The sequence below is a fragment of the Muntiacus reevesi genome, chromosome 22 (genome assembly GCF_963930625.1).
Source record: "Muntiacus reevesi chromosome 22, mMunRee1.1, whole genome shotgun sequence".
Classification (NCBI taxonomy): Eukaryota; Metazoa; Chordata; class Mammalia; order Artiodactyla; family Cervidae; genus Muntiacus; species Muntiacus reevesi.
In genome coordinates, this window is record NC_089270.1 from 22,926,913 (window position 1) to 22,940,250 (window position 13,338).

Sequence of the window (13,338 nt, forward strand, 5' to 3'; positions counted from 1 at the left end):
TTTTTCACTACAAAATACATGTGAAACTAAGAACAGACAAGCAAACAGAAGTCCAGTGTGATAAAGATGCTCTGTGGACCAAAGGTCCATTCTCTGTAAGTAACTTCCTACTGCAAAGTGACTCCAAGACCCACAGTTATCACAAGTCCTTCAGTGTTGCTTATCCACCAGCAAACTGTGAATGTTAGATCCTAGAACACCATATCTAATGGTTCTTAATTACTGGTATAATCTCTCCTAGTGCATGATGACTTCCCAATCGCCCCTCCATGACTTCAAAGACAAAAAAAAGCATGTTGAAAATCCTGCTAGATTTTGTTGTTTGTTTCCGTAGGGTTGTTTGGGCAGTGGCAGTGTTCTAAGAGATCGGGACCTACAAGTAGTTGGATAAATGAATATTTTGAGGACCCTGGAAATATTGTAAGCTCTTCTCAGTCTTTCCTCAGACTCACAGACACAGGCATCTGGTCCAAAGAACTTCAGAGATTTCACACTTGTCATTCACAATGGTTAGTGTCCTCAAAACAACAGGTCTCCCTAAACTCTGCACACCTAGTTCAAGATCCTCCCACACTGCCGACATGGAAGGAAGCATTGTGTGGGAATAAAGAAGAAACCATAGCCACTCTCTTCCACGCCGTGGTACCTGCCGAGAGCTGGAGACCTCGGTTTACAGCCAGATGGGGGGTGTCACTTGCAGGCAGTTCTATATATATCTCCATCCTCCCTGTGTCCGTGTGGAGGCCATCAGTGAGGGAGAACCGGAACTCATCCACTGCCACACCTGGACCAGCAGGCACGTACCCAACCAGCCCAGCCAAGATATCTTGGTAGGTGAAGGAGGAGCCCTGGGCCAAAACCCTCCCATTCTCCAGAGGTTCAGAAGCAGTTTGCCTCCGGAGCAGATGACCTGAGGAAGGAAGTAAAAAAAAGAAAGAAAGAAAGAAAGAAACAATGGTAGAACAAATATGGCACTAAAACATCATCTGATTTTGTCAACTTTGAGCTTGGGTAGAATGCCAAGTCCCTCGGGGGTGTTGATTGCACATGCATAAGTGACCAACAACTGAGAATTTTATACAAAAGCACAGGGTGATGCTCTATGACCTCATCTCCAAATAAAGAAGATAAAGTCCCACTTTCCTGATTAAAAATCTCTTAAGGGGACACAGATGGATACGGAAATACAGTGGCTTAGGAATCAAATCTCTCCACGAATTCAAACTCACTTCACTATCTAAGACTTATTTTCCCCTTCTGTAGGGTGAAAGTAGCACTTTCCACTTGCGGCCTTCCTCCTGAGGCGTCTGGGATGAGACAGAGGAATTTATTTTAAACTCCTTTTATGTTCAGAGAGACACTAAGCATCCTTGGACTGAGGCATATTATCCTATTTTCAAGGGTCATGTGTATGCAATGAAACACAGTGTTTCATTAAAGAAAGTGAAAGTGGATGGAGGCAAGCTAAAATGTAATGACCAACAGCTTCTCTGGTGAACTCTCCATCAACAGGAATAGTTTCATGTGTAAAAGGTCAATAACCATTAGGCCACCAAGCCACCACTTAGGAAATGAAAAGTGCAGAGCTTTAGCTAATACTAGGTAGGTAGCACTTAGAAAGGAAGTAGGTAGAAGATTATCATGGTGGTGTTTTAAACCTCTAGTCTGTGGAAACGGTGTCAGACTTTATTTTTTGGGGATACAAAATCACTGCAGATGGTGATTACAGCCATGAAATTAAAAGACGCTTACTCCTTGGAAGGAAAGTTATGACCAACCTAGACAGCATATTTAAAAGCAGAGACATTACTTTGCCAACAAAGGTCCATCTGGTCAAGGCTATGGTTTTTCTAGTGGTCATGTATGGATGTGAGAGTTGGACTGTGAAGAAAGCTGAGCGCTGAAAAATTGATGCTTTTGAACTGTGGTGTTGGAGAAGACTCTTGAGAGTCCCTTGGACTGCAACGAGATAGAACCAGTCCATCCTAAAGGAGATCAGTCCTGGGTGTTCATTGGAAGGACTAATGCTGAAGCTGAAACTCTAGTACTTTGGCCACCTCATGCGAAGAGTTGACTCATTGGAAAAGATCCTGATGCTGGGAGGGATTGGGGGCAGGAGGAGAAGGGGACGACAGAGGATGAGATGGTTGGATGGCATCACCGACTCGATGGACATGGGTTTGAGTAAACTCTGGGAGTTGGTGATGGATAGGGAGGCCTGGTGTGCTGCGATTCATAGGGTCACAAAGAGTCGGACACGACTGAGCGACTGAACTGAACTGAACTGAACTTAATCAGGAAAAGTGCTTTCTTTGCAAAACAAATGAGCTCATAAAGATTATCTACCACACCTCTAACCTGAAATGAACAACTTTTGTAATTAATTACAAGGTGGCTATTCTTTGTATGAAATAGCCCAGGATGATCAAGCAATGATGCCCCCTCTAAGAAGAGGATGTGCAGATTCTGAAAACCTTTTCTGCCTGAGGCTACATAAGAAAGCAAGAAAACAGCTGAAATTGAATTTCAGAGACACCAATTACCCAGGAGTCAGGCTTTTAGAACAACCAGTCTATGGTGAACCCAAAGAATATAAACTAGCTGTGAATTTGATTATACCCTGATGCAAAGAATGGACTATACACCAGGAAGGTAGAGGAATGATCAGCTGAAATCTACGTGTTTATTCTAATAACCCATTAAGCACCTCAATTAAGAAGCTTCCCATAGCAGTCGTGTCCTACCGTGGCTAGGCTTTTTTGTCAATACAAAAATCAGCTCATTATCTGGAGTGTCCAGGTCTTGCAGGCTCAAAGAAGAATTGCTTATCACCACTCCTGAGCTCAGCTGCACGCCAAGGGGCCTCAAGGTCATTCTGGGAGGCTCATCATTCTTCCTCTGATTAAAGCATAAAATATTAGGTCTCACACAGATACTGGTTTAAGAAGAAAAAAAGAGCGCACACTATTCAAAGACAGTGACACCATCACATCAACTTTCACCATGAAATAGCATTTAATGTGTCATCATCTCTTATTATTATTGTTGTTGTTATTGTATTTTTATTGAAATATAGTTGACTAACAATATTGTGTTAGCTTCAGGTGTATACCAAAGCACTTCAGTTATATATTTTTTCAGATTATTTTCCATTATAAGTCATTACAAGATATTGAACACAGTTCTCTGTGCGATACAGTAAATCCTTAATGTTTATTTTATGTATATAGTTTGCATCTAATATGTCACTGTCTTTAATTCTCACTCAAAATGGTTACGTTGAAAGCTGAACAGATCACATAAACCAGATATTCCCTTGATGGACATGCTATAGAAATCTCAGGCATTCTCCATAGGTACAATGATGGCATTTTCCAGATGCCAGAAATATGGACATGTGGTTAGATAAGTCCAAGTGTACTGGGGGGATAAAAGGGCACATTTTTGGAAATCATACCTGTCTTAGAACCTATGATAGAGGACACATATTTGAAAGTACAGGTGTTTGAACTGTCTGCCTGATCAGCCCCACCAGAAGTCAGCTCCTCTCCACCCTTGTCCCCCAAGGGTGCTGAGAGTGCCAGGTTTTGTTTTCTCAAGGCAGCGGATATTCCATTCTGAGTTTTATCTTTTATTTCTGTCTCTCCTCAGGTAACAGAGCAAGCCTATGTAGTTGCTCAAAAGAGAATATATACAGCATAAGGGAACACATTTCTTTAATGTTATAGTGTGATGAATAAATGTGCTAAAATGTTAGAAAAAGCAAGTATGCACATAGAACTACATACAGTAATTGCAGGGAAAAATAAGTATATGTTCCTTTTCACCTCATATGAGGCTAGCAAGCTTTCTCTGTCTGTGAGAGCAAAGTGTCTTCACACAGACCAGATAGATTTTACCCTAAAATGGAAATTCAGATTTCCAAGTCATACCATCTCCAAATGTCAGCCTTAATTCTACAAGTTTCCTAAAGGTCAGGGTTATGTTTTTTAAATTGACCTTTAAAATTGAAGGTCCAACCCAACTTCCTTTGTTTTTGAGTTCTTTTGAAGCTATCTAATGGTGGGATATTGTGGTCAAAGGTCCAACTTTTCCAACTTCCAGAATCTTTACCTCGATGGTGATGTTGATGCTGTGGACTTCTGATCGACTGTTTCCATCACTTACATAAAAACTGAAAATATCGTGGGTTGGCTCAATGCTTTCATGAACACTCTGAAAGTAGTAAATGTAGTTTTCCAGGACATCTTGAATAGGGAACGATGCCTCTAGGTCACTGGTAGTTCCAGGCCCAAACCGATCACCTGTAACAACAGCAAGAGGGAACTTTTATCTTGATCCATAAATTCCTGCTTTCTGAGCTGAACCAGAAAGCATGACAGAACTATCAACAAAAGATGAAAACAAGTTTGAGAATAAAGGTGGGAGAATGGAATTTGAAGACTTGGGTGGGACCCCAGTTTCCCCACTATTTCTGATTAATAAATGGGAATCAAATGAGTCGCATGTATGAAAGTACTCAGAATGCTATTATTTAATAGAGCACAGAATCAATGGTTGTTTTGTTAGAAATATTTGATAAAATAAGTCATGGGGCAAATATTGATATAGGAGTAAAAGTTTTACACTTTAGTCAATTTCAAAACCATTTTGCGAGAGGAACCTTCTTTCTCTACACAAGAAAAGATGACTGTATATCTTTAAATCCAAGAAATATCTCCTTAAGCATGTTTCCGTTTGACCATTCAGTTCCTTAAGAAACCTCTAGTAACCTCATGGGCTAGTGCTCAGCCCCTGGGATGGTACACTAGGGCCACTGTGATGTTCGGGGACCATCCAGAGCTCAGGTATAGTTCAGGCACTGAAATGCTCAAGTATCATTCAGAGTTTCATAGAACGTGCTGGTTATCTCTTCTATTCATTCCAACCCCAAAGGCCAAGGGGAAGAATAAGCACTGTCTAAATGTTGGATGACTTGTCTCTTATTTGGTCTAAATCTTTCTAAATGATTGATTTTAAATGGTTACATTTTCTTCTAAAGAGAGGAGGAAAAAAGAAACCCCTGTATCTTCAAACACTTCCTAGATATACATCAACAAAGAAAAGTGTAGATAGAAGATCTGAAAGCAATAATACTTTCTCTTTCCCTGTTCCATGGTTTTTGCAAAGATGAAGGTCATATATTAAAAGGCCACTGGCTTCCTAGTCGAAGACAGACACGGTCATTTTTTGTTGACCTCCCAATTGAAAGAGCAGGAATGAAAACGTTTTATTTATAATTTGTTTTTGACAAGAATTCAAGACAAACATTCTTTTTTTCAATGACATGAATTTTCTTAAATTTTATCCCTCAGATTTGATTCCTCTCGATACTAGAAGCATAGAGGAGTCTAAGTGATTAGTGACCTGATAACCCCTAGGGCATACAGTTCAGAGTTTGCAAAAGGAATTGCTATAATTCCTTAAAACTTTAATTTTCTCTTTCCATTTATCACTATAAATATAAGAAATATGGCACCTTTATTTGGGTCAAAAATACACTAAATGAAGCCTAAAAATGTATTCAAATAGAATGACATTTTCTATCATTAGAAAACAAGCTATTCAAAAAGTGAATCTGTCACTGAAGCTTTAAGCATCAATCCTTTTGATTCTTAAAACTGTACCTTCTATGTTTTCATGTAAATCATTTTATTAATGAGCTTCCTTACCTTCTTAAATAGAATATACTATGTGCAAATTAAATAGTTCTTGATGTGTGGAGGCTATATATCATGAACATCTATTAATGCACTGTGCTGGAACACAGTGATGCCCAACAGGTAATTAAGGTGGGCCCTAGTTGTGCACCATCCTCCATACTAGCTCAGCTGTTAAAAGAATCCTCCTGCAATGCAGGAGACCCCGGTTCGATTCCTGGGTCGGGAAGATCTCCTGGAGAAGGGATAGGTTACCTACTCCAATATTCTTGAGCTTCCCTTGTGGCTCAGCTGGTAAAGAATCTGCCTGCAATGCGGGAGACTTGAGTTTGATCCCTGGGTTGGGAAGATCCCCTGGAGAAGGGAAAGGCTACCCACTCCAGTATTCTGGCCTGGAGAATTCCATGGCTTGTATAGTCCATGCGATTGCAAAGAATAGGACATGACTGAGTGACTTTCACTAGTTGTGCTGGTACTGAAGGAATGTAGGTTCCACGCTGTTTGATTTTATACTGAACAATATGACTATTCTGTTCTTGTGCTAGTGTGAACTTAAAGATTCTTCTTCTTTTAATGTTTTTAAAAAGATGTTCTTCTGGTCAGCTGGACTCTGAATCTAGGTAGCTAGCTTCATATGTATAAAATAAGACTCCGTTATGAAAGCCCACGAAGCAAAGGGTGGGACCTTATATGATGTGTGTTAGGACAATGATTTGCCCCCCTGAACATCTTCTCCTTACTTCCAGGTTCGTACTAATGTAGAGAATTGGGTCTCCAAGTGTGGTCCCTGGAACCACCTGTGCGCCAGTGAGAAATGCTAACGCATGGATCTCACCAACCTCCTCCAACAGGGACTCTGGGGTTGCTGCCCAGGAAACTGTGTTTGCTCCAGCCCTCCAGGTGAGTCTTATGAGCATTAAAGTTTGAGAACCACTTTAAGAGAGGCCAAGGACTGCCAGAAATGTGACTTCTGGACCAGTGAAACAGTTCCTCTGCATGCACTCCAGGTTAACATAAAACCGTGTTAGAAAGCCTTATCAGAAACCACCCGGAGAGAAGAGAAGGCTGGGGGCAACCATCCTTTTCTGACTCCCTACTTTTGCATGTGCTTTCTTCTGTGAGAAACAGCATTTTCCCTCTGCCCACAGCACTAACCCTTCCTCAGAACTTCCCGCTGTCCCAGGCAAAAGTAATTGCTTTGTCCTACATCCTTTCTCAGGGCTTTGCTCCCTTCCCTGCCCTGGTGTTTCATGATTGTAACATCAGTCTCCGTATCTCTCCTGAGTGAGGCCGGGGCTGTGTCTTATTCCTCTTTTATAATCCACTGCCTCTCAAATACTGGAGAGGGTGGCCTTTCCTGTCCCCAGGGGATCTTCCCAACCCAGGGATCGAACCCAGGTCTCCCTCATTGCAGGCTAATTCTTTACCAGCTGAGACACAAGAGAAGCCCAAATCTAACTCACCAATAAACAAATCGAAGGCACACACTGCAAAGCAAGGTGGGGAAAAGACTCAAGGTTCTCTCTAGGAAAACATGACCCCTGCTACGTGAGTTTCTGGTAACTAGGCTCAAATCCCAGGCATCACGCCGGCCACAGACACCTTCAGTCAATAGCCTCTCTGTGGGAGCTGCGAGTTGCACGCCAATTAGAGCCGAGCGCTAGCACTCAGGAGCCTCCCAGCAGAGGCGGTGGTTCGGTCACCTGCCAGGAGCTGTCTCAACTGCCAGTCACTGTGGACACAGGGGTCCTGTGAGCAGTCCCCGCCTCTCCCCTCCCCTCCTCTGTGATAACCGCCAAGAGCAGTGGGTCCAGGGCAGATGCTGGGGGAGAGGGTCACGGACAGACAAGCACGCGTTTCAGTTGACGTCATATATTGAGAAAAACCTGAGACGTCAGCTCTGGTGCAGCTAAACAGTAGCTGCCTCTAATAAAACAACAGACAATCTTATTTCCTTGACATTCAATTTCGAGTGCAATCCCCAAGCCCTCTGTCCTAAAGGCTGGCACTTTCCCCTTGTTCTAGTTTTCCCCACGGCACTGATTGACCTCCTGACATCTTCCACAATTTTCTCATTTCTTAGGTTTCTTATCTGTCTCCTCCCACCAGAATCTAAGGCACCACAAAGGTAGTGGTTTCTGTCTGGTTTGCTGATCTATGTGTGTGTATGCTCAGCTGATTCAGTTGTGTCTGACTCTTTGCAACTGTATGGACTGCAACCCACCAGGCTCCTCTGTCCATGGGATTTCCCAGGCAAGAATACTGAAGTGGGTTGCCATGCCTTCTCCAGGGGACCTTCGCAACCCATGGATCGAACCCACGCCTCCTGTGTCTTCTGCATTGCAGATTCTTTACCACTGAGCCACCGGGGAAGCCCCTTACCGATCTATCCCCAGTGCTTAAAAAAGTGCTTCACATACAGGAAATGCTCAGTCAATATTTGTTGAGTCAACAAGACCTTCCTTCCATTTCTTGGAAATGGTTCCATCCCTCTTTGTTTTTTGTTTTTTTTTTTTCCTTTTCTTTTTTTTTTATTAGTTGGAGGCTAATTACTTCACAACATTTCAGTGGGTTTTGTCATACATTGATATCAATCAGCCATAGAGTTACACGTATTCCCCATCCCGATCCCCCCTCTAATTCCATCCCTCTTTGGTTCTCCCTGTCCAGGTTAATTGCAGGCAGTGACCTCCCTCCACCCTGCCTCTTCTCTCCAGGTCTGGAACAATTCTACAGCCAGGCTACCGCTGGTACCTGTCCCCATGTTCTCGATGCAGCCGTACTGGGGCAGAGCGCTTAGCTTAATGATGGCATTCTCCTGGAAACTGTCCTCAGCGGCAGCAGCGAAGAAATGGTGAAAAGAGAGTGGGGTCCTCCCTCCCTCGTCAACCTAAGAAAGAAAAGATTGGAGAGTCCTTGGGCAGTTGTGCGGACTGCAGTAAAAAAGAACTGAATCGAAACTTGCTGCCTGGGGTGACCTTCCACTTCTTTGAGGAGGCAGATCCTCTACAGACAAAATGAGGAATGTGCCAGCTGCTGGGGCCTGGCCATCCTTCAGCGCCTCTCAGAGCCACGCTCAGACGCAGTGACATCCGTGTTTGCCTTCAAAGCTGTGCTTCTTCCATGATGGATCTGGTTATAAAGCATCTCTAGCCCATTCTAATCACCCACCTCGGAACAGCTGCACGGCAGGACTGCCTTCCTTTGTATCAACGTTCAAAAGTCCGCAGCTCAAAAGTCCGCAGCTTCAGAATGATCCATCCAGTCCTCCCTCGGATACTGTGAGCACACCCTGCCCTATAGGAGTTCCCACCAGAAATAAAGTCCCCTTTATCCCGTGAGAGTGTATGCTTAAAGGTGCAAGGGAAGACAGGGCTCACTGTACCTGAAAGCTAGTGCTTATCATTACCGTCAAGGAGAAAAATAAACCGGTTTAAGTAAAAGCAGTAGCTCCAGCTACTTTTTTCCTCTTGGGCTCTGTTTTGTATGCTAACGTTGCAACCTGAGCCTAGTGTTTCTTGTAGCCTGCTGGATCTGCAGCTTGACTTCTGAATGACTGTTGGCTAAATATAGGAAGATTTACAAATTATAAAGCGGAAGGTCACCCTGACTCTGAGAATGGGGAAGGTGCAAACGGCTTCCCCAGTGTGGACATGAAAAAGATGAGTGGAATATCAGAACCATTCAGAAACAACTCAGTTCTACAAATTTTCAGTTGCTCAACAAAATCAGAAATCCTGAGTTTGGGGCATTATGGTATGTACATAGAGTGGAACAAGAAAGTGAATTAACTTTTATGGAATCCTTACGATGGGCCAGTTCTGTACTGGGGCTTTTTAATGCTATTTTATTCATCATCAGAGTAATCCTTTATGTAATAGGAATAGTAGTAACACTTTAAAAATGAGGCAACTGAGGCTAAGAAAGATTATATAATTGGTTCAAGACCAGGCAGCTAGTAACAGAACTGGCACTTGAACTCAGGTATAGGTAACTTCATAATCGGGGTACATTACATGGCGCCCCACCCTCCACACACCAAGGAACTGTCAATATTGTTTATAGGGATAAGTATCAACTCAGTTTAAGATGTGATCCAGGACACTATCTATATTCCTATGTTTTAGTTGCTGCAAACATTAGACTATAAACACCTCAAAAATATATCTATACGCCCCTACTACTATATACATCTAACATAGTATACAAAATACTGTACACAAATAGCTCTGTGTCTGGCACAGAAATATTTGTTGACTAATTAAATAATGTGGATATAATGATTTGATATATGCATTTAATTATTTTCATACTTTTTGATTAAAACTCATGATTGAAAACCACACACAGCTTGATTCTATGGCCTGGATATTTGAGGGGAAGGATCTGACAGCCAGTTTAGGTAGAAATCCTTCATTCACACTGGCGCAGATTCCAGCTGTCTACAGCACCCACAGTTCATTGATCTGAACTGCTTACCGTAATAAGGTCAGCGAAAGCAATGACTGGGGGTGGGTTCTTGACGGGCGTGATGGTGATGGTAAACTTCTGATTGTCCAGACGGTTGTGGTCCATATCAGAGACAGAGAAGTGGAAGCTGTCAGTAACTGGATGACCACTGGTCTCAAATGCGGCCGAATACCTATAGAAGTCAAGAAAAGGAAGGATTGAATGAACTACACTGTCAGGTCAAGTAAGATGACTGAATCTCTGTTTAAAAATGCGGCCAGAGGCAACATAATCTTTCAAGGGAACTATGGGTTAGTTGCTTACATATTTTAATACAATTTAAAAAATTCTTTGTAGTACCAGGTGGTTATAATACCTAATTTTCTTGTTGTTGATGTCTTCCATTGTGAAATTGGAAATCTCTGAGAGTTCTTCCACCTCAGGTCCTGAGGTTTTTAAGAGCGCACCATACATGGGCAGAGAAGTTATCTGAATCCAGATCTCTGGGTCGGAGGAAGAATCATCCTAATCAAGCAAACATGATACAAGACATTAATGCACATTTGCAGGAAGACATATTTTCAATAAAGATTACGGATGCTCCTTTTTCTGCTAAATGAAAAATCTCCTTAAGCAATACCATGTTAAACTGCATGAAAATCCCACTATTTATTCCTCTGAAAATATCTCTTTGACAGTCTTCTTTGAAAAGTAGCTCAAGATAATAGCGGGAAATGCACTCTAAGTATGGGGCATAAAAGAAAGAGAGAAAGCCCAGTGGTTTCTGTAAGAGCCACACAAGGTTTTGTTTTTATTACAAGCATCTAGTGAAGTACAAAACGTGGTCAGAAATGTAAGTCATTCTTCTAGAAACACAACTGTAGGCTTCTTCTAGAGTTTCCTAGTACAGTTTGTCTTTTAGAAAAAGGTAAAATTTTTGGAAATAGGTAAGACTCCACTATAACATATGATAACAATGATCTAAAAATTCAGTGAAACGAAGAATAGAAGGTAAGGACTCACTTTAAAGAATAGTCAACACAATAAAAAATTTTACTTTAACACAAAAATGTAAGAAGTCTTATGAATTTCATTTTGACCAAGCCTAAGGATGCTCAACCTCTGAGATGCCCAATCTTAATGAAGACTGTTCATTTCCATTTCCTCTGCACTGTTTATTTACCAAAAAATAAAACTGGCTTCCTGTTTCTATGTGGACAATAATTGAATGTCTTAACAAACAATTTCTTCTTTCTTCAAGGATATTTTTGGAACTATCTAGAAGGGAGGCAACATCTTCTTGGAAAGATCCCCTGAGTCATTCATCTTTTAGACCAGTTGGCTGTGAACATGAGGGCACGCTATATTTCACCACAGCAACAAGGAAGATAAATATTGCATGACCAAGTGTACTTTCACATGCAAACTTGCATGGCTATGTTGTACAGTTAGCTGAGGTGGGAGATCAGAAATGTGAGCGCGGCTGCCTGGTGATCTGGGGAGCAGGTTTTGGTCAGCTCTCATTTCTATCCTTGGGGACCTTTTTAAGCTGGCAGTTCAGAACCTCAAGGCAAGATCATAGAATTTTCCATATTTCCTCACATTGCTTGACAGTAACAAGAAAGGAAACTCAAATTTATTGAAGCTGTAAAACTTCAGAAAACAGCCCCTAAATTTATACTTTTAAAGTTTCTCTATTTTTCTTCATGGGTTATCAAATATAACATGCAGGCTTCCAAAAGACTACTTGCTATAATATTACTGTAAGTAGCCTCTAAAAGACAGCCAGGTGTTCTAAGGTACTGTCTTCTGAGATGGTGATAAACTACAAGGACAGAGCTCCTGTCTCTTGATAAGAATGAATAGCTTCTAAATTCCACATTGGCAAATTTGGCAAAGAAATGCTTATCTCATGTCAGGCCCAACTTATTATAATTTTCAAGTGACTGCTGGGTTTGAAACTGTGAAATCAGCTGGATTTTTTTCTGAATGCTGTCATCGTTTAAAGAAAATTACTACTTTGAGGTATCCAAGATACTGTGGGTGAAAAATTCTTAAGAACATAGACCTTGATTTTATGTAATTTTTCTACTTGAAGACCTTCATACCCATTTTGTGTTAATTCACTTTTTCATTTTCTTTTTATTATCTATACATCTATTGACACACCATTCAACACAAGGATGAGAACTCTGATGATTAACATTTTATGCTCTTCTTTTATCCTGTCCCTGGTTCTACCATCCCACCATGGATCTTGCTTTTTTACTTCCTTGAATCTCTTGGAATAGTTTGATATATTATTGTAAAGTTGTTATTGTTGTTGAGTTACTCAGTCCTGTTGGATTGTTTGCAATCCCATGGACTGCAGCATGCCAGGCTTCCCTGTCCTTCACTATCTCCTGAAGTTTGCTCAAACTCATGTCCATTAAGTTGGCGATGCCTCCAACCATGTCATCCTCTGTCTCCCTCTTCTCCGCCTGCCCTCAATCTTTCCCAGTATCAGGGTCTTTTCCAATGAGTTGGCTCTTCACATCAGGTAGCCAAAGTATTGGAGATTCAGCATCCATCCTTTGAATGAATACTCAGGATTGATGTCCTTTAGGATTGACAGGTTTGATTTTGCTTTCCAAGGGACTCTCAAGAGTCTTCTCCAGCACCACAGTTTGAAAGCATCAATTCATTGGTACTCAAGGGTGAGAGTTATAGTCCTATTCTCACATTTGTACATGACTAATAAGAAAGCCATAGCTTTGATTATACAGACTTTTGTTGGCAAACTACTGTAAAGTAGTTGTAGTATTTTTTAAAATGTATGAAAAGGGAGTTAGACCCTCCTCTTGTGGGATTTCTTTTTCTTTTCACTCAGTAGAAGACTGCTAAGATCCATGATTTTATTTTTCATGATCCATGATTTATATTCTTTTCACTCAGTAGAAGACGGCTAAGATCCATTATTTTATTTATTTTCTTGGGCTCCAAAATCACTGGGGATGGTGACTGCAGTCATGAAATGGAAAGGTTCTTGCTCCTTGGAAGAAAATCTATGACAAACCTAGACAGCATATTAAAAAGCAGAGACATTACTTTGCCGATAAAGGTCCATCTAGTCAAGGCTATGGTTTTTCCAGATGTCATGTATGGATGTGAGAGTTGGTCTATAAAGAAATCTGAATGCCGAAGAACTGAT

General features: G+C 41.4%; 1 protein-coding gene across 1 annotated transcript in view; it reads right to left on the reverse strand.

Annotated features, from left to right (window-relative positions):
- FRAS1 (Fraser extracellular matrix complex subunit 1) overlaps positions 1–13,338 on the reverse strand; it is a 506,878-nt gene that overhangs the window by 89,206 nt on the left and 404,334 nt on the right. Inside the window, exons 39-44 of the mRNA XM_065913973.1 lie at positions 10,525–10,673; positions 10,179–10,341; positions 8,454–8,589; positions 4,114–4,304; positions 2,745–2,898; positions 647–910 (exon numbers count right to left, since the gene is read on the reverse strand). Coding sequence (XP_065770045.1) covers positions 647–910; positions 2,745–2,898; positions 4,114–4,304; positions 8,454–8,589; positions 10,179–10,341; positions 10,525–10,673 — 1,057 coding nt within the window. The remainder of the gene's footprint in view (positions 1–646; positions 911–2,744; positions 2,899–4,113; positions 4,305–8,453; positions 8,590–10,178; positions 10,342–10,524; positions 10,674–13,338) is intronic.